At 43.9% G+C, this 25,808-nt stretch overlaps 1 protein-coding gene across 4 annotated transcripts in view; it reads right to left on the reverse strand.

Annotated features, from left to right (window-relative positions):
• LOC309655589 (uncharacterized protein) overlaps positions 1-25,808 on the reverse strand; it is a 108,964-nt gene that overhangs the window by 20,181 nt on the left and 62,975 nt on the right. For 2 of the 4 annotated variants that reach the window (XM_082450949.1, XM_082450950.1), the window contains exons 3-4: positions 25,224-25,347; positions 11,253-11,307 (exon numbers count right to left, since the gene is read on the reverse strand). In XM_082450949.1, coding sequence (XP_082307075.1) covers positions 11,253-11,307; positions 25,224-25,347 — 179 coding nt within the window. Of the gene's footprint in view, positions 1-8,509; positions 11,308-25,223; positions 25,348-25,808 lie in introns of those variants that run through there. The other 2 variants (XR_014260900.1, XR_014260901.1) reach the window with 1 other exon arrangement.

Here is a 25,808-nt window from a genome sequence, read left to right on the forward strand (position 1 = left end):
TCTCAACGCTCTCTCATCTGAGGGATTTCTGCTGCCTTCATGAACAGGATTAGTGCCCTTATAAAAGGGACCCCAGAGAGCTCCCTTGCCCCTTCCACCACATGAGGACATACTGAGAAGACGGCTGTCTATGAATCGGGAAGCAGGCCCTCATCAGATGCCAAATCTGCCAGCACCTTGATCTTGGACTTCCCAGCCTCCAGAAGTGTGAGAGAGACATTTCTGTTACTTATAAGCCACACAGTCTATGGTATTTTGTTATAGCAGCATGAACGAACTAAGACAGTGAGAGGAGTAACAAGGGATCAGACCCTACGGGGCTTGAGGCTTCAGTAAGGCTTTGGGGATGACGAAGGGAAGGCACTGGAGGGAATCTGAGCAAAGCAGGGGCATCATCTGACTTGTGCTTTAAATGGCTTCCTCCAGCTGCTGGGGTTAGAATGGACTTTAGGGAACAAGAGAGGAAGCAGGCACAGCAGTCAGGACGCTATTGAGATGATAGACAGATGATGGTGGTTTCGACAGATGATGGTGGTTTGGACCAAGGTCACCGTAGGAGACATGGGGGGAAGTGGCTGGGTACATTTTGAAGGCAGAGCCAACAAGAATTCCTCGTGGATAAAGGATGTGGTATGTGAGAGAAAGGGGAGGGTCAAGGATGCCACCAAGATTTCCGGCCTGAGCAACTAGAAAGATGGAGCTCCCTTCAACTGAGATGGGAGAAGGCTGTGTGAGGGGCAGGTCTGGAAAGGACGATCATGAGTTTAGCTGAGACACATGAAGTCTGAGATGCCTATTAAAGATCCAAGTGGGGGCACTGAGTAACCGGTGGGCTATGAGACTGAAGCCCAGAGAGGATCTTTATGTTCATTCCGCCCTTCATTCATCCACAGCTGTTGACTGAGTGCCCACTTCAGTTCAGCAAGTTGCAAAGGCATAAAAACGTTTCTGGGGAAAAAATATAAACTGGTACTTGTGTTTAGATCAATACTAAATGGCACATCCTACTATCTTAGACTGTTAACAGCCATCGCTTCTCCATCCGCAGCACCAGCACACCCGTTTCACACACAGACACACACAGGCTCACAAACCACAGAAGGATGGAGCCTCTGTAGAGGAAATGGGGGGAGAAGAGAAAGGGAAAAGATAGGGCAGGGCTTCCCTGGTGGCGCAGTGGTTGAGAATCTGCCTGCCAGTGCAGGGGACACGGGTTCGAGCCCTGGTCTGGGAGGATCCCACATGCCGCGGAGCAACTGGGCCCGTGAGCCACAACTACTGAGCCTGCGCTCCGCAACAAGAGAGGCCGCGATAGTGAGAGGCCCGCGCACCGTGATGAAGAGTGGCCCCCACTTGCCGCAACTAGAGAAAGCCCTCGCACAGAGGCGAAGACCCAACACAGCCAAAAATAAATAAATAAAGAAAACTTTAAAAAAAAAAAGATAGGGCAGACGCACCCTGGATGGCGGCAGAGCGCGCTCTCTCTGAGCTCACTGGTTCCAACCTCCTGTGACACTTAGCTCCTCCAGCTCCAGAAAACGTCCCCCACCCCCTCAACTTCCTCCTCGTCCATCTGGCCTGGCCACCTGTAACAGGACTGGCCCAGCAGGCACCGCTCTCCGAGGAAGGTGTACGGCCTCCTTCTAGGACTGCATCAAGGGACGATCCCTATGGTCTTAGATGACATCCTTTTTTTTTTTTTTCCTTTCTTTTTTTTCTTTTCCAGCTTAATTATGGCTTCTGACAGAGAGGGCTCAGCTGGTGCAGAAATCCGCACTCCGAACTCACTGGCACAAAGGTTCCAGCCAGACAGACCTGGGGAGACTTTTCTCTTGGACTCAGGCTGGGAGATAGAGACTTTTTAATTAGAAGTTGTTATTAATGGGAGATGCTGCAAATTAAAACTAGGCCTCCTCCTTCTCCCTCCCTTCTTCCCCACTATATTTATCTCTGATCTCAATTAGAAAGTTCAGGGACTCGCTGCTGAATAGAATTTGTGGAGATTAAAGTTGGTGGAGACACCGGGAGGAGGGTGAGGACGGGGGAGACGAGGCTGGGGGTGGAAACGGGAGAGGGAGGGGTGGGGCCGAGACGGAACGGAGGGGTGGGGAGTCCTGGGGACCGCCTTCTGGCCCGCAGCTCCCACATAGGTGCTGGAACTGGCCCAGGAAAGTCCTCCTCGGCTTTTTTCTGTCTCTAACACTGGTGACAAATGTCTCCACTCCTCTGCGAGGGAGTAACTAGTCACTAACACACGGATGAGACATCAGAGGTGCTACACTCTGAACAGGACTAGCTTTGGGAAGAGTGGGTAACACCTTCAGTTTGGTTTGATCTATGCATTTTCAAATGGAAAAAGGCTTTATTTTTCCCACTTGCAAAGATAATATATGCTTGTTATTTTAAAAATTCACATATTACAGATAAAAAGACTACAGTAAAAATCATTTGAAATCTCACCATCTAAAAAGATCTATACTGTTAATGATTTTGGTGAATATCTATGCTTACTATCCATCTCTGTCTCTCACAATTTTGTATCTTGGGGATCATTCTATATATATCAAATGTCCCGAGGCATGCTTTTTTCCTCAGCAAAATATATTGTGAGGTATCTTTCTATAACAATCAACATAAATCCACGTCATAATTTTTAATGGCTACATGGCATTCCATTGTGTGGGTGTATTATAATGTATTTAACTCGGCTCATCTTGATGGTCATTTAGGATGTTTCCAGGGTCCGTTCTTAAAATCAGTGTGTGCCTTCCCTTTTCCAGAGCTGAGCTGGGACTGGCCTGCATCGCTCCCTCCATCCCTCACAACCTGGGACTTCCCGGGGTCCAACAGCTCCACCTATGGGCTGGAAGACCGCAGAGCAATAGCATTTCCTCAGCGACTTCTTTGCCCGGAGTTGGAAAGTCTAGTGTAGGGCTTCCAGCCCCAACATTCTGCCTCGTGACCTAGAGCTGTGGAAAGCTGTATGGTCAGAGGATTTAGAACAACAAGCAAACCTCTCCTCGTGGGCTAAACCCTTGGGTGGACCTTCAGATGGACAATAGCCCAAGCTCAGCTCTCTCAATATGGTTTGCTATTATTATGCTACGGAACCATGAGATGATATTTGGAAGCATGATTATGATCATTCCATTCCACCAAACAGAGAGAGAAAGAGCGTGTTGGAGCTGGCCAGCCTGGGAGCAAATCCCGATGCCTCCCTGTCCTAACTGTAGGACAGAGGTCAAGTGACTTGGCCTCTCTGAGTCTCACTTCCTTCATTGGAAAATGGCAGTAATGTTCACTCCCTTGCAGGTTTGTTTGAGAATTAGAAATAATGTATTGAGATGCTCACCACGTGGTCAGAGCAGTGGTAGCTTTAACTGTTATTATTATTAGCATTATTAAAAATAGCAAAATAACAACAAAGTATTAATAACAAATTTCTCTCTGTCATGCCTCAGGTGGTCTTACAGGGAATACGTGCAAGACATGGGCCCTGCCCTCAAAGCAGGCACAAATCTATCATAGGCAACTTTCCAAGGAAGCAGGTCTTTAGAGAGGCACGAGGTGGCTGTGGTGAGGGAAGGCTTCCTGGAGGAGATGGCACAGAGGACAGAATAAAATGAACAGGCAGCACAATGAGGGGAATTTAAGAATCAGGGGCGGGAAGGGACGTAAAGATCATGAGTCCAACCCCCTGTTCCCACACTTAAATGGAAACCCGCTCCACACAGGTCTGTCTTGTTTGCCCAGTTCCAGGGATGAGTCGAAACCACACCTGGGAGGCAGCGCTTTCCCTCTGCCAACAACTCGGAATTAGAAAATTCTTGTGCTCAAAGTGGAGGAAGCTCTAGCGTAGGCTTTCTGGACTGTCAAAATGATTAAATGCAGACTTCTGAGGGGAAGAGAGATTATGGAGTTACAAACAGGGTAAGTGACCATGGTTTGGGGTGGCTTTGGTCGTCACCTGTCAAAAGCAAGGACCAGTCCAGACGCCCAGATGACCTCCTGGCTACACCAGCCTTGTGCCCCACGTGTTACACACATGTCATCCGTGATCTGTATTTCCAACTCAGGCTGTGGTCCAACTGCTGCTGAGGACCGCGGAGCACACCCAGGACAGCCAGCGTGGTGCTGAGGGCAGAGCAGTGGATGGGGCAGGGGGTCCTCTTCTCTCCATCCCACACTACTGTCCCAATTCAGACTCTCACTGCCTCTTCTGTAGGCAACTATGATGATCCCTACCTGGTTCCACGCCGAGCCCTTCCCCCGCACTACTGCCAGATTAATCCCGCACAGCTGCTCCCCAGCTCAAAAACCTCCCAGAAATCCCCACTGCATGCAAAGCGAGGTTCCAACTTATCAGCCCAGCATGCAAAACTCTCCATTATCTGACCCCGACTCTTCCCCTAGCTCTACCCTCCTCTCCAGACGTATAGAAATGTCTGATGTCTCCTGTACATGCCCCATACTTTCCCCCCTTCCTGTCTTTGCTCAAGTAATGCCCTCTACGGCAGCCTCTCTCCTCTACATCTCCACATATCCAGATTCTACCCACACTCCAAGGTGATGCCTGTGCTGGTCACCCACTCAGAAGTGAGCCCCCTCTCCTCTGGCTTTCATTTGTATCTTTCCTATGGAAGTTAGCATCTTCAATCTGTCGTAATTATTAGTGATTCTAGAGTGCGAGCCTTGTAGACTCATCCCGGAGGACAGGGACGATGACATTCACATCTGCCTGCACACTGTAACCATGACTACTAGTTGATGAAGGTTCAGGACACACCCTTTGACACTCATCAACTATGTGTCCTCAACTAAGTCACAGTCGAAAGCCTCAGTTTCTTATCTGTAGAATGGGGCTAAGAATACCTTCCCAGGGTCATTTGTCAATCCCAAAGCTAATGAACAGAATCGTACACTCCACAACAAAACTGGTGATTAAAAGTGCAACCAGCAGAGAGACCTCTAGGGAAGGTTATGTGGGATGAAACAGAAAGAACCCAAATGTGGCTGTCTCTGTTCCCTCACCTGGAAGCTGGCAAAGTCCACTGCCTTCCCAAAGCTGGTGTTCCAGAAGGTGGGGCAGGGGACTGCAGGGAAGCTTCACTTTATCCCCCTCCTGGAGATCCATCCCTCAGAAAGATGATGGACCCGCTTCCACTGCTGGAGGCCCCGTCCTGGTCCCTTACCTATCCCCCCACATCCCCCCTCCCCCTTCCCTCCCCACGCAGGGCCCCAGGCCGTGTCTGCCCCCTGCTGGGGGACTTGGGCTCCCCAAGCAGCAACACCAAGGTGCTCACTCTCCCCGCCTGAGCAGCTCAGACTCTGAAATTACCCCTTGTCTGTTAATTGCTTGTTGCTATCTCTCCCTCTCTGTAGGAATATCACTGCCAGCAATTAGCACAAAGATCCTTTCCCACTCTAGTTAAGATCCCAAGCTGCAGTTAAATGCTCCCAGATCCCATTTAAATTATTTCAAATGCAATTCATTCTGGCTCATTAAATAATTCCAGGGCTGGCTTTTGTTGCTTTTACCACCTTAGAAATCTCTTTTTCCAGAAAAGAAAAAAAAAAAAAAAATGAAGGAAGTTTGATAGCAGGAGAAGGGTCTGGTCTGGGAGAGGGAAGGAGAGGTTTTCTGTCCCGGCCTCTCCAGACCCTTGTTCTGCGTTTCACTCCCTCCCTCTGGCTGCCTCACTCCTTTGCTCCTTTTTCTCTCGGAAATGACTTCACCTGACAGCTATGGATTTAGAGCTTTTTTGCCAATTACTTATGCCCAGTGAGAAAATAGATTTTTTAATGTCTGTCCTTGTTCCGCCCAGGCTGGCTACCTCACCGTGAAGTGAGCCCACAGCCCTCTCTCCCCAGCAGGCTGTGCTCAGAGCCCAAGCTGCCCAGGCTGGGAGGACAGGGTGAGGACTGCTGGAAGGGGACGGGGGTGGGGCGGGACAGAGGCTCGGGTCCGGGAGCAGCACACAGGCTACTGCGCTACTGAGGGTGTACCAGCCCATGGGATCCACATCCTCGCACTGCCCAGTGCAACCCTCATTCATTCATTCTTCACTCATTACGCAGATTTACTGAGCACTTACTATCTGCCAGGTACCAGGAGAGCATTTTATATGTATTAATTTGTTAAATCCTTGGAAAAACCCTGTAAGATAGATGCTATCCTGAAGGTGGTTTTACGGGGAGTGAAATTAAGCCTCCAGAGAAGCTTAATAAATCACCCCAAATCACACAACTATAAATGCCTAACTTGGGGCTTGAACTCAGACACTGCTCTTCCTAGACACACATAACCACTCCAGTGCCCCAGCCTTGTCCTTGGTGAGCTCCTGCCCTGGCACAGCTGCAGAGGCCTCGGCAAGCCGAGGTCCCTGCCATGTCACAGCTCATGTTCTACTTCAGGAGACAAATACTTAAACTAGTTTTCTATAACGCAGCACGTGGTCTGGTGAGGACTATGATCAAAGTCTGTGCAAAGTGCTGTGGAACTCAGGAACCAGAGCCATCCGTTCTGCCCGGCGAGCGAGGAGGCAGGATGGGAGGGGCCGCAAGAGGAGGCAGCCTGTCATCCAGGCTTGGCAGGCTAAGGAGGAACTCATCAGATGAAGGAGAGAGGGGAAGGGCATTCCTGGGAGAGGGAACAGCATGTGCCAATGCTCAGGGGCTTGAAAGGGCCTGACATAATTAGGTAGCATAGTCCCAGGCAAGACACGAGTGAGTGTGGCAGGTGATTTGTTGCATAAATATTGTTCTAGAGCAGTGGTTCTCAACTAGGGGGCTGGGGACGGAGGGGGGAGGGGTGGCGATTTGCTCCACCCCCCACGCCCCCAGTGGACTTTGTCTGGAGACATTTGGACCAATGTCTGGAGACATTTTTGGTTGTCACAACTGGATTAGGAGGTGGAACTGGCATCTAGTGGATAAAAGCCAGGGATGCTGTTAAACATTGTACGATATGCAGGAAACCCCCATAGCAAGGAATTATTCAGCCCCCAAAACTCAACAGAGCCAAGGTGGAGAAATCCTGGTCCAGAGGAGTGATGGTGCCATGGCACTCAGAGCAAAGCAAAATCAATTCTAGTTGAAGAAATTAGAAAAGAGTTCATGGAGAAGGGGCATTTGAGCAGCTCTCAAAAATCGGTAGGGTGGACATGTGGGGATGGAGGGAAAGACATCTCCAGCAAAGGAGAGAGCATGAGCGGGACCTAGAAGGTGGAAAGTGAAGGGTGTATTCAAGGAACTGTCCAGTTGGCCATGCACCTGGTGAGGAGCAGGCAAGAGAAAGGGGCTGGATAATTAGTTTAGGGTTAGATCTTCATGAGCCCTAAGGCACTGAGAGTGATTCAGTAATGCACTAGGGAGCCATGGAAGGGCTTTGAGCACCAAGAGACAGGATCGGAGATACACTTTAATTTCTCAGGCTCTAATTAATTAATCAGGCAATGCTGGTAGAGGCTGGAGGAAGGGAGACCAGTGAGGGGGCTGTTTCCCTGTTCCTGGCAGGAGCTTCTGCCAACCTGACCTCAGAGAGCGGCAGCCACAGTGAGAAGGAGAGAACAGGCCCCTGAGACTCCTCAAGGGAGAGGAGGATTGGGAATTGCAAGGACCTGGACCCTGACTGCAGTTATGAGAGGATGGAGAAGGAGGAGGAGAGGAGGGTTGAGGGAGGAATCCCCATCTCTGGGGAGCAGTGAGCAATGCAGGCCACAAAGTGAAGGGAGCTGAGGGAGCCTGGAGGGATGCCTCCCACTGACCATGACCCGGTGCTGCTGGGAGAAAGCTGGCAAGTGGGCAACACCCACATCTGCAGTCACAGACGTGGTACAAAGGGTGGAGCCAGGAAGATGGAGCAGGAAGGCCGGCTTGGAAGGGCCTGAACAGCATCGCCTTGGCAGAGGAAAGCAAAGACTGAGCATCTGGCTCTGCTTGTTGATGATGTTGATGGTGACGGTAATAATAATAGCAGTTACCTGACATAACCACACTACTAAACTATATAAAATAGATAACTAATAAGAACCTACTGTATAGCACAGGGAACTCTACTCAATACTCTGTAATGACCTATATGGGAAAAGAATCTAAAAAAGAATGGATATATGTATATGTATAACTGATTCACTTCACTGTACAGCAGAAACGAACACAATGTTGTAAATCAACTATACTCCAATAAAAATTAATTTTAAAAAATAGCAATTACGGGCTTCCCTGGTGGCGCAGTGGTTGAGAATCCACCTGCCAATGCAGGGGACACGGGTTCGAGCCCTGGTCTGGGAAGATCCCACATGCCGCGGAGCAACTGGGCCCATGAGCCGCAATTACTGAGCCTGCGCGTCTGGAGCCTGTGCTCCGCAAAAAGAGAGGCCATGATAGTGAAAGGCCCGCGCACCGCGATGAAGAGTGGCCCCCACTTGCCACAACTAGAGAAAGCCCTCGCACAGAAACGAAGACCCAACACAGCCATAAATAAATAAAAATAAATTAAAAAAAAAATAGCAATTACCATTTATTGGGAGTTTACCCTGTGCCAGGCCTGGTGCTAAACATATAACACAAGACTGAGCCATAGCTGAGCCTCATTTTACCCACCAGACACTTTTCTGGGAGGTACAAAACCCAAGCTCCTGTCAATTAATTTAAAATTTAAATGTAATTTGATATTTTAATTTGTTAAGACAGGCATGCATTACTTTGGCAATTAAAAATACAAGGAGTTTTTTAAAAATGGAAACCAAGATTTATGCACAAAGGTATTCATTTGTGAATGAATAGCAATGTGCTTGCCATCAGTGGAACACCAGCTACACATCAGGCATTGCACTGGGTGTTTTACATGAAAACAAACAAGTATTTTCTTTGAAAAAAAGAGGAGGCTTTGCTTTTAATGGACTGGCATATAGTAGCAGTTCAATAAAAATGTGTTGAATGAATTATTAAATTTATCCCAAGTAGAACAGAAGGGCGCCTGACTGGGACTGGGCCTTGGGAATAAACAAGAAACCTCAGATATGAACCTGCGAGCTGAATCATACTGGGCTTGTCTCTGAAATGAGTAGACGCGGGTGACGGGAAGTGGGGCTACGGCTGCTTCAATCCCTCCTGCTCCAGATCATGACCAGGAGCTAGGGGAGCTGAGTCTGTGACAGAGGAACAATGTCCCAGCAGGGAGTCAGGCAGAGGGACACTGGGGAGAGGACCCAGGAAAGGCAGACAGGTGAAAGCTTCTGTGAGGCATGGGGGCCTTTATGAAGGAGTGCTGTAGGACTCATTGATGGCCCCCAAGATCTCAGAGGCCTACAATAGCAAGCATGTCTTTGTCACTCATGAGTCAGGGGGTGGCCTAGGGGTAGCTCTGCTCCACCTGTCTCTCACCTGCCTCCCAGGAGCAGTGAGAGGGCCGGCCGGGTTTTTCTCAGGGCAACGGCAGATGCTCATGAGGACAAGATGAGCCACACAAGGCATTCCTAGCTCCATCTTACACCAGGTCTGCTACTATCCAACCAGCCGAAGCAAGTCATGTGGCTGAGCCGAAAGTCAAGGGGCAGGGAAATATACTTGCCCTTTTGTGGGGGGAATTACCAAGCTTCATAGCAAGGGACCTAGATATACGCAGGGGTAGAGGACTGAGGGCAATAATCAGCCATGCAGCCTCAGCCCAAAGCGATTTGCAATTTCCTTGTCTCAAATACCAACTGTGCTCAAAAAGGGCCATGTTGTAAGCTAAGAGGTGCCCCTTGTGATGGATGAATGCTCTCTCCCCTGAAATACGGAACAGGAGTCACGGGAGAGAAGCAGGGTGTACGGAGAACACTGGCCTATGGGCTGGAAGCCTTGGGTCTTTTCATTGCTCTTAGCGTTCAATCTACTGAGCTTCAGCTCCACTTGACACTGAGCTGACCCTAACTTTAAACTCTGACACTGTAGGTGACCTTTTCCTTCATGAAACTGCTTTCCCTCTTTCCAGAGCATCATTCTCTTACTCTTTTCATTCTGCCCCCCAACCCCTAACCCAAGCAGGCCCTTCTCAGTTTCTTTTGGAGGTTTTTCTTCCACCACCTGCCCCTGAAATACTGGTGCCCTTCAGGATGCTGCCTTAGACTTCACTTCTCACTCCACACCACAGATGAGCTTCAGAATACCTACAAACTCCAAGAAAGTTATTTAAACTCTTTGAACTTTTCTCTGCTTGTAGATTTCTGAATTGAGGGTTTCCAGGTTTCATAAGATCCACAGAGGGGTTCAGGATTGCCAATAGGCTCCAACCACTGCTCTGTACTCTTCCTGCTTGATTCTCATCCTCCTTCAGGCTTTGACCATCACATATGCCCTGATGGCTCCTAATCTTTATTCCACCCAAACCTCTCACCTCTCTCCACACAACTACCCACTCAGTCCCACAGGCACCTCAAAACAAATCCATGGCAGATAAGGCAGAGCCAGTTGTCTCCTCTCCTCACGGATTCCCAAACCCGATGACCTCATCATATTGCCCTGTCCTCTGCACAGACTTCACAAAGTTGGGTCTGCTTTCTGTCTTGCTTTCCAGTTATTTCTTGAATCCATATCTTCCCCTCCACCCCAGCTATCCTGCCTCATTGAGGGCCCCAACATCTCTTATCTGAATAGTCTTCCAGCTGCTTTCCTTCACTCCAGTCTCCCCAGTCCATTCTCCTCCGTGACATCAGTGGTTCCTTCTAAAATCCAAATAGAATGTACAAATCTCCTGCCTACATTGTACCCAGGGTCCCCACTGCTTGCAGGAAAAGGTCCAAAGTTCTTGGCGGGCCACAGAAGCTCATCATGAGCTGATTCCCACCTACCAACCCCATCACTCCCAACAAACCCCGTGGCCCAAGATTTGCAGTTCCCAGAGCACATCCTGCTCCCTCTCACGTTGGGATGTTTATGTGGCCACCCCCTTACCCTGCTCCCGAACTCTCAGCCTTCCTGTAAGAGTGAGCTTCAACATTACCTCCTCCAAGGAAGCATTCCTGGACCCCAGGCTGGATAGGTATCCCTCTCTGAGCTCTAACAGAGCCAAGGAACTCTTCTGTCAAAGCTCCAATGAGGTTGTACTGCCCACTAATTTATAAATATCACATGAGCAGGAATATTGTTTTTGCCTCCCAAAGGCTTTATAGTACATGATATGACAGCAGGTATTCTATAAATGTTTGCTGAATGAATGAATAATTAAATAATAGATGAACAGATGAAATGTTGGTGGTACCACTTACTGGTCCTGTGATGTTGGGTAAATCTTGTGTCTCCTAGGGGTCTTATCTTTCTCATCTGTAAAACAGAAATAATAGTCTAACTATTAACACTGAACAATGAATGGTGGCCCATTCACACAACTGAGAATTACATAATCCAAAAATGTTTATCAAGACCATGTAATAACATGGAAAATGCATATGATGTTAAAGTGAAAAAAGCAGGATGGAAAAATAATTGAGACAGTGCAATTACAACTATACCAAAAGAACAATCACACACACATGCACATTCACACAGCGAAAGACTGGAGAGACATGTACTGACATTCATACTTCGGTAATGTGCCTGTGCATGATTTCTCCTTCACTTTATATCCCATATTTTCCACATTTTCTTTAGAGAATGTGCATTACTTTTATGATGAAAAATTAAACTTTATTACCAAAAAATAAGAAAAGAAGTGTCTAAGAAAAGAAGCCTGCGTCCTCCTCAATTGGCAATGTGTTGAATGCCTCCCAGTACTCTCAGAAAGGGAGCTTGTCGTGTCCTTCTCGGGTCTTCTTATTCCGTTAGAGAAGCATGTCTGCACCCACACTCTGTCCCTCCCACTGCGCTCGCAGGTGGTGCTGGGCACCCAGGCCCAAGCGGTGAGGACACCTATGAAGACATTGCCTAGAATGAACTCTGCCCCTGGTCTTGTGACCATGGGAGGAAATGCAATGCGGGCTTAGTCACTTCCTCTGACCAGTAAGTTCAGTGCAGAAGAGACGAACATCATTCTGAAAGCTTGCAGTGTGAGAACACGCTCCTGGAACCAGCTCTTTGGGACTGCCCATTTTCAAAGTCTCAATTTTTGCCCTTCTATCCCTGGAAGGACATCCCACTCCATCTCATTTAGAGCCAACAAACTGCTAAGTCAGACATATTGCTCTGACTCACATTGGAGGGGTTTCTAGGAAACCCACCTTCTCATCCATCACGGGTGGGAGCGGAAAATGGTACAATCTTTCTGTTGAGCTGTTTGGCAAGATGTAGTTGACCCTGATTTCCCCATTAAGCATTTATTCAGGAATACGGCAATAGGTATAACTCAAAGAATGTTCATCAAATACTATTTATAATGTAAAAAATTGGAAACAATGTACATTTCAAAATAGAAATTAATTAAATATATTATGACACATTCATTAAATGAGTTACCATGCAACCATAAAATAACAAGGTAGGGGAACAGTGAATGACATGGAAAATGTGGAATACTGTTAAGTTAAAAAGCAGCTTACAAGACATTCTATACATAATGATCCTGTTTTGCAGTATATATGAATGTATCTATAAGCATAGAAAAGAGACTGATAGGATAAACAAAAAACTGTTGGTGGTTATTTCTGAGTAGTAAGCTTTCAAATGGCTTGTCTTCTTTCGGCTCATTTCTATTTTCTACAATTTCTGCAATTAGTTTGGATTGCTTTTGTAAGATGAAAGGAATATTTAAAAGAGTTATACTTTTGACAATCTTTCAATTCTCTTCAGCCATCTTCTTTTCTAAGTCTCATGCTATGGATTGGCCATCTTTTCCTTAGTTCTACTCAGGTCCACCTTAAGATTTAGGGAATATGTCTGATTATGCCCAGCTTCATCCACCCTGAGTTACCATAGGAGCCTGCCAAAGACTCTAGTCATTTCTTCTTTACCAGACAATTTCTCCTTATCAATTCAAGAACTAGAATAGCAGGACCCCATGTGTTTCTCCCTGTCCACAACAGATGAATTTGACAGTAAGGCAAGTCAAAAAAGTGTTAGATATCAGCTTGTAGTTGAATGGAATTTCTAGTTGGACTTCCCCATCCCGGGCTGCCTCAGTTCTTGGGAAGGTTGTTCACTGCACAAGGCACGCATCCAAGGCGGCAAGACTCAGTCCTTGTTTTGCTAACTGGGGCTTGTGCCTGGTGCACAGCTGGATCCTTAACGCAGAAGGTTTCCTTTGAAAATTTCCAAGGCAACCATCCTCTCGTGAGCCTGGGTGGGTGTCTGCAGGACTGAGGCCTCTGCATGATTTTCTAATTTGCACAGAAATACCCATGGACTCGCAGTAACACTGTTGCCAGTCCCGAAGATAGTCTGCATCGAGAAGCCAGTATCAGCTTCCTCCATCAGCGCAGGAAGCTTCCATAAAGATCTTAGCTCTTGACAGTCACAGAAAGATAGACAAGATGAAAAGGCAGAGGACTATGTACCAGATGAAGGAACAAGATAAAACCCCAGAAAAACAACTAAATGAAGTGGAGACAGGCAACCTTCCAGAAAAAGAATTCGGAATATTGATAGTGAAGACGATCAAGGACCTCAGAAAAAGAATGGAGGCAAAGATTGAGAAGACACAAGAAATATTTAACAAAGATCTAGAAGAATTAAAGAACAAACAAACAGAGATGAACAATACAGTAACTGAAATGAAAAATACACTAGAAGGAATCAATAGCAGAATAATTGAGGCAGAAGAACGGATAAGTGACCCAGAAAACAGAATGGTGGAATTCACTGCTGCAGAACAGAATAAAGAAAAAAGAATGAAAAGAAATGAAGACAGCCTAAGAGACCTCTTGGACAACATTAAACGCAACAACATTCACATTATAGGGGTCGCAGAAGGAGAAGAGAGAGAGAAAGGGCCTGAGAAAATATTTGAAGAGATTATAGTCGAAAACTTCCCTAACATGGGAAAGGAAATAGCCACCCAAGTCCAGGAAGCACAGAGAGTCCCATACAGGATAAACCCAAGGAGAAACACGCCAAGACACATAGTAACCAAACTGGCAAAAATTAAAGACAAAGATAAATTATTGAAAGCAGCAAGGGAAAAACCACAAATAAAATACAAGGGAACTCCCATAAGGTTAACAGCTGATTTCTCAGCAGAACTCTACAAGCCAGAAGGGAGTGGCGTGACATATTTAAAATGATGAAAGGGAAGAACCTACGACCAAGATTACTCTACACAGCACAGATCTCATTCAGATTCGATGGAGAAATCAAAAGCTTTACAGACAAGCAGAAGCTAAGAGAATTCAGCACCACCAAACCAGCCCTACAACAAATGCTAAAGGAACTTCTCTAAGTGGGAAACACAAGAGAAGAAAAGGACCTACAAAAACAAACCCAAAACAATTAAGAAAATGGTAATACGAACATACATATCGTTAATTACCTTAAACGTGAATGGATTAAATGCTCCAACCAAAAGACACAAGCTCGCTGAATGGATAAAAAAACAAGAACCATATATATGTTGTCTACAAGAGACCCACTTCAGACCTAGGGACACATACAGACTGAAAGTGAGGGGATGGAAAAAGATATTCCATGCAAATGGATATCAAAAGAATGCTGGAGTAGCAATACTCATATCAGATAAAATAGACTTTAAAATAAAGAATGTTACAAGACACAAGACAGGACACTACATAATGATCAAGGGATCAATCCAAGAAGAAGATATAACAATTATAAATATATATGCACCCAACATAGGAGCACCTCAATACCTACGGCAACTGCTAACAGCTATAAAAGAGGAAATCGACAGTAACACAATAATAGACGGGGACTTTAACATCTCACTTACACCAATGGACAGATAATCCAAACAGAAAATTAATAAGGAAACACAAGCTTTAAATGACACAACAGACCAGATAGATTTAATTGATATTTATAGGACATTCCATCCAAAAACAGCAGATTACACTTTCTTCTCAAGTGTGCACGGAACACTCTCCAGGATAGATCATATCCTGGGTCACAAATCAAGCCTCAGTAAATTTAAGAAAATTGAAATCATATCAAGCATCTTTTCTGACCACAATGCTATGAGATTAGAAATCAATTACAGGGAAAAAAACGTAAAAAACACAAACACATGGAGGTGAAACAATACGTTACTAAATAACCAAGAGATCACTGAAGAAATCAAAGAGGAAATCAAAAAATACCTAGAGACAAATGACAATGAATACACGACGATTCAAAACCTATGGGATGCAGCAAAGGCAGTTCTAAGAGGGAAGTTTATAGCAATACAAGCCTACCTCAAGAAACAAGAAAAATCTCAAATAAACAATCTAACCTTACACCTAAAGGAACTAGAGAAAGAAGAACAAACAAAACCCAAAGTTAGCAGAAGGAAAGGAATCATAAAGATCAGAGCAGAAATAAATGAAATAGAAACAAAAAAAATAGCAAAGATGAATAAAACTAAAAGCCGGTTCTTTGAGAAGATAAACAAAATTGATAAATCATTAGCCAGACTCATCAAGAAAAAGAGGGAGAGGACTCAAATCAATAAAATTAGAAATGAAAAAGGAGAAGTTACAACAGACACCACAGAAATACAAAGCATCCTAAGAGACTACTACAAGCAATTCTATGCCAATAAAGTGGACAACCTGGAAGAAATGGACAAATTCTTAGAAAGGTAAAACTTTCCAAGACTGAACCAGGAAGAAATAGAAAATATGAACAGACCAATCACAAGTAATGAAATTGAAACTGTGCTTAAAAATCTTCCAACAAACAAAAGTCCAGGACCAGATAGCTTCATAGGTGAATTCTATCAAACATTTAGAGAACAGCTAACACCCAAACTCTTCCCAAAAATTGCAGAGGAAGGAACACTCCCAAACTCATTCTATGAGGCCACCATCACCCTGATACCAAAACGAGACAAAGATACTACAAAAAAAGAAAATTACAGACCAATATCACTGATGAATATAGATGCAAAAATCCTCAACAAAATACTAGCAAACGGAATCCAACAACACATTAAAAGGATCATACACCATGATCAAGTGGGATTTATCCCAGGGATGCAAGGATTCTTCAATATATGCAAATCAATCAATGTGATACATCATATTAACAAATTGAAGAATAAAAATCATATGATCATTTCAATAGATGCAGAAAAAGCTTTTGACAAAATTCAATTCAATTCTCCCATTTATGACAAAAACTCTCCAGAAAGTAGTCATAGAGGGAACCTACCTCAACATAATAAAGGCCATATACGACAAACCAACAGCAAACATCATTCGCAATGGTGAAACACTGAAAGCATTTCCTCTAAGATCAGGAACAAGACAAGGATGTCCACTCTCACCACTATTATTCCACATAGTTTTGGAAGTCCTAGCAATGGCAATCAGAGAAGAAACAGAAATAAAAGGAATACAAATTGGAAAAGAAGAAGGAAAACTGTCACTGTTTGCAGATAACATGATACTATACATAGAGAATCCTAAAGATTCCACCAGAAAACTACTAGAGCTAATCAATGAATTTGGTAAATTTGCAGGATACAAAATTAATGCACAGAAATCTCTTGCATTCCTATACACTAATGATGAAAAATCTGAAAGAAAAATTAAGGAAACACTCCCATTTACCACTGCAACAAAAAGAATAAAATACCTAGGAATAAACCTGTCTAGGGAGACAAAAGACCTGTATGCAGAAAACTATAAGACACTGATGCAAGAAATTAAAGATGATACAAACAGATGGAGAGAAATACCATGACCTTGGATTAGAAGAATCAATATTGTGAAAATGACTATACTACCCAAAGCAATCTACAGATTCAATGCAATCCCTTTCAAATTACCCATGGCATTTTTTACAGAACTAGAACAAAAAATCTTAAAATTTGTATAGAGACACAGAAGACCCCGAATAGCCAAAGCAGTCTTGAGGGAAAAAACGGAGCTGCAGGAATCAGACTCCCTGACTTCAGACTATACTACAAAGCTACAGTAATCAAGACAATATGGTACTGGCACAAAAACAGAAACATAGATCAATGGAACAGGATAGAAAGCCCAGAGATAAACCCACGCACCTATGGTCAACTAATCTATGACAAAGGAGGCAAGGATATACAATGGAGAAAAGACAGTCTCTTCAATAAGTGGTGCTGGGAAAACTGGACAGCTACATGTAAAAGAATGAAATTAGAACACTCCCTAACACCATACACAAAAATAAACTCAAAATGGATTAGAGACCTAAATGTAAGACCAGACACTATAAAACTCTTAGAGGGAAACATAGGAAGAACACTCTTTGACATAAATCACAGCAAGATCTTTTTTGATCCACCTCCTAGAGTAATGGAAATAAAAACAAAAATAAACAAATGGGACCTAATGAAACTTAAAAGCTTTTGCACAGCAAAGGAAACCATAAACAAGATGAAAAGACAGCCCTCAAAATGGGAGAAAATATTTGCAAACAAATCAATGGACAAAGGATTAATCTCCAAAATATATAAACAGCTCATGCAGCTCAATATTAAAAACAAACAAACAACTCAATCCAAAAATGGGCAGAAGACCTAAATAGACATTTCTCCAAAGAAGACATACAGACGGCCAAGAAGCACATGAAAAGCTGCTCAACATCACTAATTATTAGAGAAATGCAAATCAAAACTACAATGAGGTATCACCTCACACCAGTTAGAATGGGCATCATCAGAAAATCTACAAACAGCAAATGCTGGAGAGGGTGTGGAGAAAAGGGAACACTCTTGCACTGTTGGTGGGAATGTAAATTGATACAGCCACTACGGAGAACAGTATGGAGGTTCCTTAAAAAACTAAAAATAGAATTACCATATGACCCAGGAATCCCACTACTGGGCATATACCCAGAGAAAACCATAATTCAAAAAGACACATGCACCCCAATGTTCATTGCAGCACTATTTACAATAGCCAGGTCATGGAAGCAACCTAAATGCCCATCAACAGACGAATGGATAAAGATGTCGTACATATATACAATGGAATATTACTCAGCCATAAAAAGGAACAAAATAGGGTCATTTGTAGAGACGTGGATGAATCTAGAAACTGTCATACAGAGTGAAGTAAGTCAGAAAGAGAAAAACAAATATCGTATATTAACGCATATATGTGGACCCTAGAAAAATGGTACAGATGAACCGGTTTGCAGGGCAGAAATTGAGACACAGATGTAGAGAACAAATGTATGGACACCAAGGGGGGAAAGTGGAGGGGGTGGTGGTGGTGGCGGTGGGATGAATTGGGAGATTGGGATTGACATGTATACACTAATATGTATAAAATGGATAACTAATAAGAACCTGCTGTATAAAAAAACAAATAAAATAAAATTCAAAAAAAAAGGAATGAAGTACTGATACATGCTATTTAAAAAAAAATAATATCTTAGCTCTCTTCTTTTTTCCTATAATCTTCTCAAATGCTCTCCAACTTGTTTCTACCCCGAAACCCTCCATCCTATCCTGCAACAAGCAACAGCCTTGCACTTCAGCGTATGGAGTGGCAGTGGATAGTGCTCAGGTTCTCAACCCGTCTGTCCATCAGAATCCCTCAGGGAAATTGTGAAAGTCCAGACACCTCAGAGCAATTAAATCAGAACCCCTAGAGTATGACCCAGCCAGGTCAAACTCTTGAGAAGCACTGGTTTACTGGAAACAACTGGAAGGGGGGTTTTGTTTGTTTGTTTTAAGTCTGGGTTTAAGGTTCAGTCCCTCCGTTTATTGCCAGACAATCTTAACAAGTGACTTTCCTTTTTTCCAGCCCAGTTCTTAACTGTGAAACCACCAGTTCAACGTTTTCTAGACAAAATTACACCGTGAACTAGAAAATCCTATAAATGTTCTACCGCTGACCCCAGAATGAGAGAGTAAAAGCAACACACCCAATGTTACCAACAAAGAGTGGAGGGAGAGGAACAAGCATGAAGTGCTAAAACTTTGGCTCACGGGGCCATAAAACAGTGGGTGAGAATTATAGGTCTAGATGCTCCCTGAGATTCCTCTCATCTCTTAAAATAGGTGTTCTATACATGTGTGCAAAACTGGCAGAAAGAGAAACCTCTGTGCTTCCACATGGTTCAGAGGTGATTGTTCATTGCCTAAATATGACGCCATTTCTTTTTTCCAGATTCAGGTCATTGGGCTCAGAAAATTTGCTGTTATTGCCACTCCCTCCTCATACCATCTTGAGTCCTTGCTTTCCATGTACTAAGGCAAAACCTTTTAGTGATTACCAGCCATTTCCAACCAGCTGGCTCCACTGAGAGAAATAAAGTCACTCAGCCAGAGAAGTAAAAACCCTTCAAGGATTTTATCAAATCTCTTACCTTTCCCACTTTTCAGCCCCTTCTGCAAAGACAAGCCACATGCCATTTTCTTCCACACTGAAAAGCTATTCCACCAGGTCTGTTGCAGTAGAAAGAATTCTGGGTGAAGCCCAAGAAGACCTGAGGTCAAGACAGAGCTCCACCGTTTCCTAACTGCTTAAAGAAGCATACCCTACCCAAGCCTCAATTTCCTCATCTGTAAAATGGGGAGAATAATATCTGTTCTTTCCTCACAAGGTTTTGTGAGGATCAGTTGATAAAGTGCACCTGAGAGCAATTATTAAGCTCTTATTATTTTAGCCAAGTTCTTGTGAGGTCTGCCCAGCTTATATCCTCCCACCCTCAGACACTGTGGTTCACTTGGGCCAACTGCACCCCCCTGGCCATGCTCACTGGCTGAGGGATGGCCATATGACCTAAGCTGGTCAGTGAGCCTTTTGCTGGTTCTATTGAGAAAAAGAAGTTCTCTTTCTGCTGGGAGCCATCTTGTCCCCACAGGGAAGAGGCAGTCCAAAGAATGAAAGCAACACAGAAAGAAGCAGAACAAACGATGTTTAAAGACAAATTTCTAATGAAGCCATTTGAGCACCTGCATGAATTCACTCTTTCATTCTTTAATTCAACTGGTTATCACATTCCTCCTATATTCCATGTCCATTTCTGGATGCTTGGCATTAGGTGATGCACAAAAGGAAGACCCTACGCTCCTGGAGCTTGCATTCCAGTGGGAACCCCAGGCAATAAATACCAAGTAGACACGGAATACCATGCCAGCTCATGATAAGTGCTATGAAGAAAAATTAAAGCAGGGTAAGAGATGAAGACTGAAGGGTAGGTGTTATTTAAGTACAGTGACAGAATCCAGCTCTACCTCGGGACTTTCAAGCTTCATGAGCCAATAAAGGCTTATTGTGCTAAGCCACCTTGAATTGGTTTGCTATCAGTTGCCACGAAGAGTCTTGATGAGTACTATTTTACAAATGCAGGGATTGGTAATGATACTGCTGATGATTATTATAATAGCAGCACAAAAGCCTCTTGCAAAGGAACTGGATCACAACTCTGGGAATTCATGTCTAAGATATTTATGCCAATGGAACAGCCCAAGGACCAGAATATCAATAGATTTCCAAAAGTATTCTCTGTGGAGTTAAATGCATAAAAGGATTATTCCTCTGGATTCATCCAAGGCAACAGTTCACTTGAAAGTCAGAAATTTAACCTTAAAAATGTGTTTAGAAAGTTGAAGACATTGATCATCAAGTCAAACAAATCATCAAATTGGTCATCTGTGGCCATTTGGTAATAGCAACATTGCCAGACAAACACCTATCACTTATATGGATTTAAGGGAGACTCCAAGAGCATTAGGTATAATGAAATGCAATTAAACAGCCAGTACCCACAGTTGGTTGATTTCCTACTGTTCTTACAAAGTAGTTAGAAGCTGATAGTCACACACTTTGACCTTGCCCAAGGTCATTTGCAACCAGACATCAAGGGTGAGAGTGCAAATGCACAATAATATCATCACTCCCACAGTTTTCTGAACTTGGGTCCTTCAATTTTAAATTCCTAACACCAAGAAAATTTTGAAATGTTTTATAACTCACCCACACCACACACACACACACACACACACACACACCACAGACAAACACACAAATTCTGGTATGAGGACTATTATTTAAGGGATGTCTCAACCATGGAGTCTTCCCACTTTGAACTTTTAGAAGGCCATTGGAACATTCTTTATCATTTTGACGCATAGGATGTAAGACCAAATAAAGAAAAATGTGAAATTGGAACTTCTATCATTGTCCTCCTGGGCTGCCACACCCACACTGTGAATAATATTCGCCTTACTCAGACTAAGACGTGTGCAAGCCAAGATGAGCCTACTCAAAAAAACAAAGCAAGTGCTTCAAGCTTTCCTGTAGCTGCTGGAATTTTCTCATGTTTCTCTTCCACAAAATGTAATGATTGCTGAGATACTGTATTACCTGCTGGGAAAAGGTGTTTCAGTATTACTGAACTAGACAGCATGAGGACCCTTTCCAGAATGTCAAACAGGTATTCTGCTGCTGGGCTAGTTTAAAGTGATGCACACAAGGGCTGAAATAAACTTTGCAAAGGCAGTATTCTTTCAGGAGTGCTATGATTATGGTTTTGGGCCCTTTTTGCACCAGAATCTTGACTCCAAGAAACATTTATGATCTACCAGAATAGATAGATAGATAGATAGATGATAGATAGATAGATAGATAGATAGATAGATAGATAGATAGATAGATGATAGATCTCTACGTGTCCCTAGTAATGTTGGAACACAGGATGTTATATGAGGAAAGGGTTCTATAATTAAGCAAGTTTGAAAAACACTAGGCTTTTTTTAAAAGAGACTTTTAGGTGATAATACACATTGGTTAAGGAGAGCCTTTTAAATGATAATGCACATTGTGAATGAGGTATGCCAGGAGTCCCAAATTTATTTTATCAAAATTTTTAGGTGGGAATACCTATATATACCGCATGCGGCACAATTTGCGACAAATTGAGCTATAACAATATTCACTAGAATTCTTTATGCCAGACTTGGGGATTCAACACAAAGGAATAAATGAGAATATTTGAACTCACGCACTATCTAAAGGGATTAAAAGAGATTATACTCCAGGTTTAACTTAAGTGTAATTGAATCCAACAAACTACAGATTAAAAAAAAAAAAAAAAACTACTCTACTTATGAACTTCCAAGTTATAAACTTTCATAGATACAAACAAAAGCTACAAAACAAGATCACATTAATTCGGCCTCCTGCCAACAGATGGCGATAGATGTAGTGCAAGTTCCTTCCAGTCTGGACCATAGAATCCTTTGTTAATAAGTGGCAATCTTTTTTTTTTTTTTTTAATTAATTATTTATTTATTTATTTATTTATGGCTGTGTTTTTGGTCTTCGTTTCTGTGCGAGGGCTTTCTCTAGTTGCGGCAAGCGGGGGCCACTCTTCATGACGGTGCGCGGGCCTCTCACTATCGCAGCCTCTCTTGTTGCGAGGCACAGGCTCCAGACGCGCAGGCTCAGTAGTTGTGGCTCATGGGCCCAGTTGCTCCGCGGCACGTGGGATCTTCCCAGACCAGGGCTCGAACCCGTGTCCCCTGCATTGGCAGGCAGATTCTCAACCACTGCACCACCAGGGAAGCCCAATAAGTGGCAATCTTACCTCTTAGTTCTGAGGTAGTTTGCAAGCATGGTTAATCCCACTGTATCCAGCAAGTACAAGAGCAGCAAAAGTTTTAAAGTGACTGAAATGAAAGGTGTGTGATTGTGATGGAACTAAAAGAAGAAATCATAAAAGATTGAAAGTGTTGAGAAAAAAATAATGACTGCTGTGCTCGTGTGCCTTGATGCATTGCAAAAGGATGCACAGTTTGGAAGGACAAAGTGCTTAGCACGCAACCTGCTATGCTTACACCATCACTGATAATCAGCAAGAGGGGAGGGAAAAGAACAAGGCAAGAACTTGAGAGTAGGAGGCTATCAGATGAGCACTCCCGTGGGCTGCCCATGAGCCAGGTATTAATGCAGGACAAAGCTGGGACTTTGCTCAAGGACCTAATGGCAGAGTGAAAGTGCTGCTGTTGAAGTGTGTATTCATTCATTCACCACCTATTTTATTGAACGCCTAATATGAGCCAAACATACTTGCTGGCGACTGGGAACATGTTGGTGACTAAAACAAATGCAGTCTTTACCCTTGAAAAACTTACAGTCAGTGGGAGATGGGGATAGATACAGGTAATAAACTAAAAAACATTAAAGTGTAAATGTTGTAAGTGCTATGAAAGAAACAAAATAGGAGGCAGTGATGGAAAGCCAGGGAAGGGGAAGCGGGGTGGGAGGCGGTGTAGAGTTGATAACCAGGGGAGGATCATAGGTTCCAGGCCCTTCGAATCTGCACAGCTTCAGAGTGAGTAGGGAGGTGGAAAGTGCAATGATCACCGTGGCTGAGGTGCTCCAGGAGATGTGGGCGGAGGCGGGAAGGAGTTATCAGCTCCATAGACTCCCTTAGTGCCCCCAACTACTTGGAGAAAAGATTGCCCATGAAATACTTATCAGCATGAAGAAGAAGAGTCTGCTGGTTTTAATGTTTCCAAGGATTCGTACTCTGATTAAGTTATGTTCCCAGGGCCTCAGTCCCTCTGGACTCAAACAAATAGACTTAGGAAGAATGTAACCTGTTATTAAGTAGAGGAGGTACTGTGTGCTATCTAGCAAGGCTGTGGTGCTAATTTTTAATTTCTTACCACTAAAGAACCAAGGAAGTGTTTAATTGGATTTAGCTGAGAGAACTGTCTATTAACCTGATCTGGGTTTTTTCTTCCTGTGCACCTAGGAGTCTGCTGAGCCTCTGCTGTTCTTCCTACGCTGATCTGGACCCAGACTGGTGTGCACTTCCTGCGTCATGGTCTTCTGTTTGCAGACAATCCCTAGTTTTTATTTAACACGTCAAAATTTAGTTCAGCATTTATCCATCGTCCATTTATGATGCTGTGTTTGCTAAGATTAGGCTTGCCTATGAGTAGCAGCAAATCCAAAATAACAAAGGCTTTAAAAGATGAAAGTTTGTTTCTCTCTCAAATAAAAATTGAGAGATGAATAGTCCAGGGATAATGGCAGCTCTGCTCCACCAAATCCTCATGAAGCCATGCTCCTTCTCTCTTGTAGCTCCCCCAAGCATGGCCTCTGTTTACCTCATGAGCCAACATGGTTGCTCCAGCTCCAGCCATCTATCCCTCAGAGAGCAGGAAAAAGAAAAGTCCTTTCAAGGAACCTTCCTAGTAGCTGCACTCACCTCTTCCACTTATATCCCACTGGCTAGGACTAGCCATACCTAGCTGCAAGGGAGTCGGTAAATTTATTCTCTATCAAAAATAGAAGAAGAAAGGGCTGCCTCATCCAACAAGCTCTGCAAGTTATGTTACCAGTTTTGTCTCCCAGTTTGCATGGCTCTGCTGTGCTGTTCTTCATCTGTATCCCTACCTCAGCTCCCTCTGGGTTCTGTTGTCTATGAGAGGTCACATCTCCTTCTTCTTTGGGAGGAAAAGACACATTGTGATTTTGCCAGAGTTGAAAATGGCCCACTGGGCAAAAGCTCAGACACTAGGATATATCCCATGAATTATTAGAAAAACATGTGTCTAGATTGCAGTAGCTTATAAATTTATCATTTACCATCTTAATGTCCACTGTCCTATGGATTGAAGTGGTAATATTATTAAAGGGTCTGGGCAAGGGAGCAAAGTAGGGAATTAATTTTTAAGGAAAAGCCACGTTATGCCTCACATGAATTTGGAAGCACTTTACCCACTTAGAATCCCCAAGAAATAATTATTGGTTCAGAGAAGTTCATTGACTATACTACTTCACTCAACCCCTATTTCTTGAGCATCTGCTATGTGTCTGACACTACTTAGGTACTGGGCATACAGCAGTAAACAAGACAGACAGGGTCCCTGTCCTCATGGTTCTTGTATTCTAGCAGTGGAGAGGGAAGCAATAAACAAGCAAAGAAATCAATAATATATTCGCAGATAGTGGATAAGAGGAAAGAATGACTAGGGTGGGTGGAGGACCGTTCTAATAAAAGGTGACATATATTATTGACCAATAATAATAGCTAATTCTTACATAAATTTACTATGGGATAGGCATTATCCTAAGACTTTACATTTACACCAACTCATTTAATCCCCACAACAATTCATCCACTTAGGCACGCCGGATACTTACCTTGTTCAACGTGGCAGAGCTGGGATTTGAACCCAGTCAGGCTAGCTCCAGAGTACTTGCTATTAATGATGTTACATGAGAAGATCCTTCTGAGAGAATGAGTAGGGGCCAGCCACGTGAAGACCTGGGGAAAGAACATTCCAGAAAATGGGATTAGCAAGGATAAAGGCCCTGCGGCTGGACCAAGCTGGGATGTTTGGAGACCCACGGGAAGGTCAGCACAGCTGAAGACTGGAGGTGACCAGTTCAGCAGAGAATGTGAGAGAAACAGACTGAAGTCTGCTGACCCCGGGGCTGGGAAAGCCAACCCAGGTAAGAAACTTCCAGTCACAGAAGCAGGTTAATGTGCCACCTTCTTCCCCACCACTCAGCCCCTCTCAGTGTGACACTGAGGAGCCACACTCAGCCACAAAACACCCGGGACCATCTGCCAACATTGATACAAAAGCCTTTATTGTTCCTGAAGTCGAGGCACCATTTTTGCTTTTATAATCTCTCTCTTTTATATGGTGGTTGATCACAGGTGCTTTGGGGGCTCCTTGGAGGAAGAGCCCACACCTCCTGTCCCTGTGTTTGTACTGCAGT

This window comes from Balaenoptera physalus, assembly GCF_965194825.1.
Source record: "Balaenoptera physalus genome assembly, chromosome: 2".
NCBI classification, from domain to species: domain Eukaryota; kingdom Metazoa; phylum Chordata; class Mammalia; order Artiodactyla; family Balaenopteridae; genus Balaenoptera; species Balaenoptera physalus.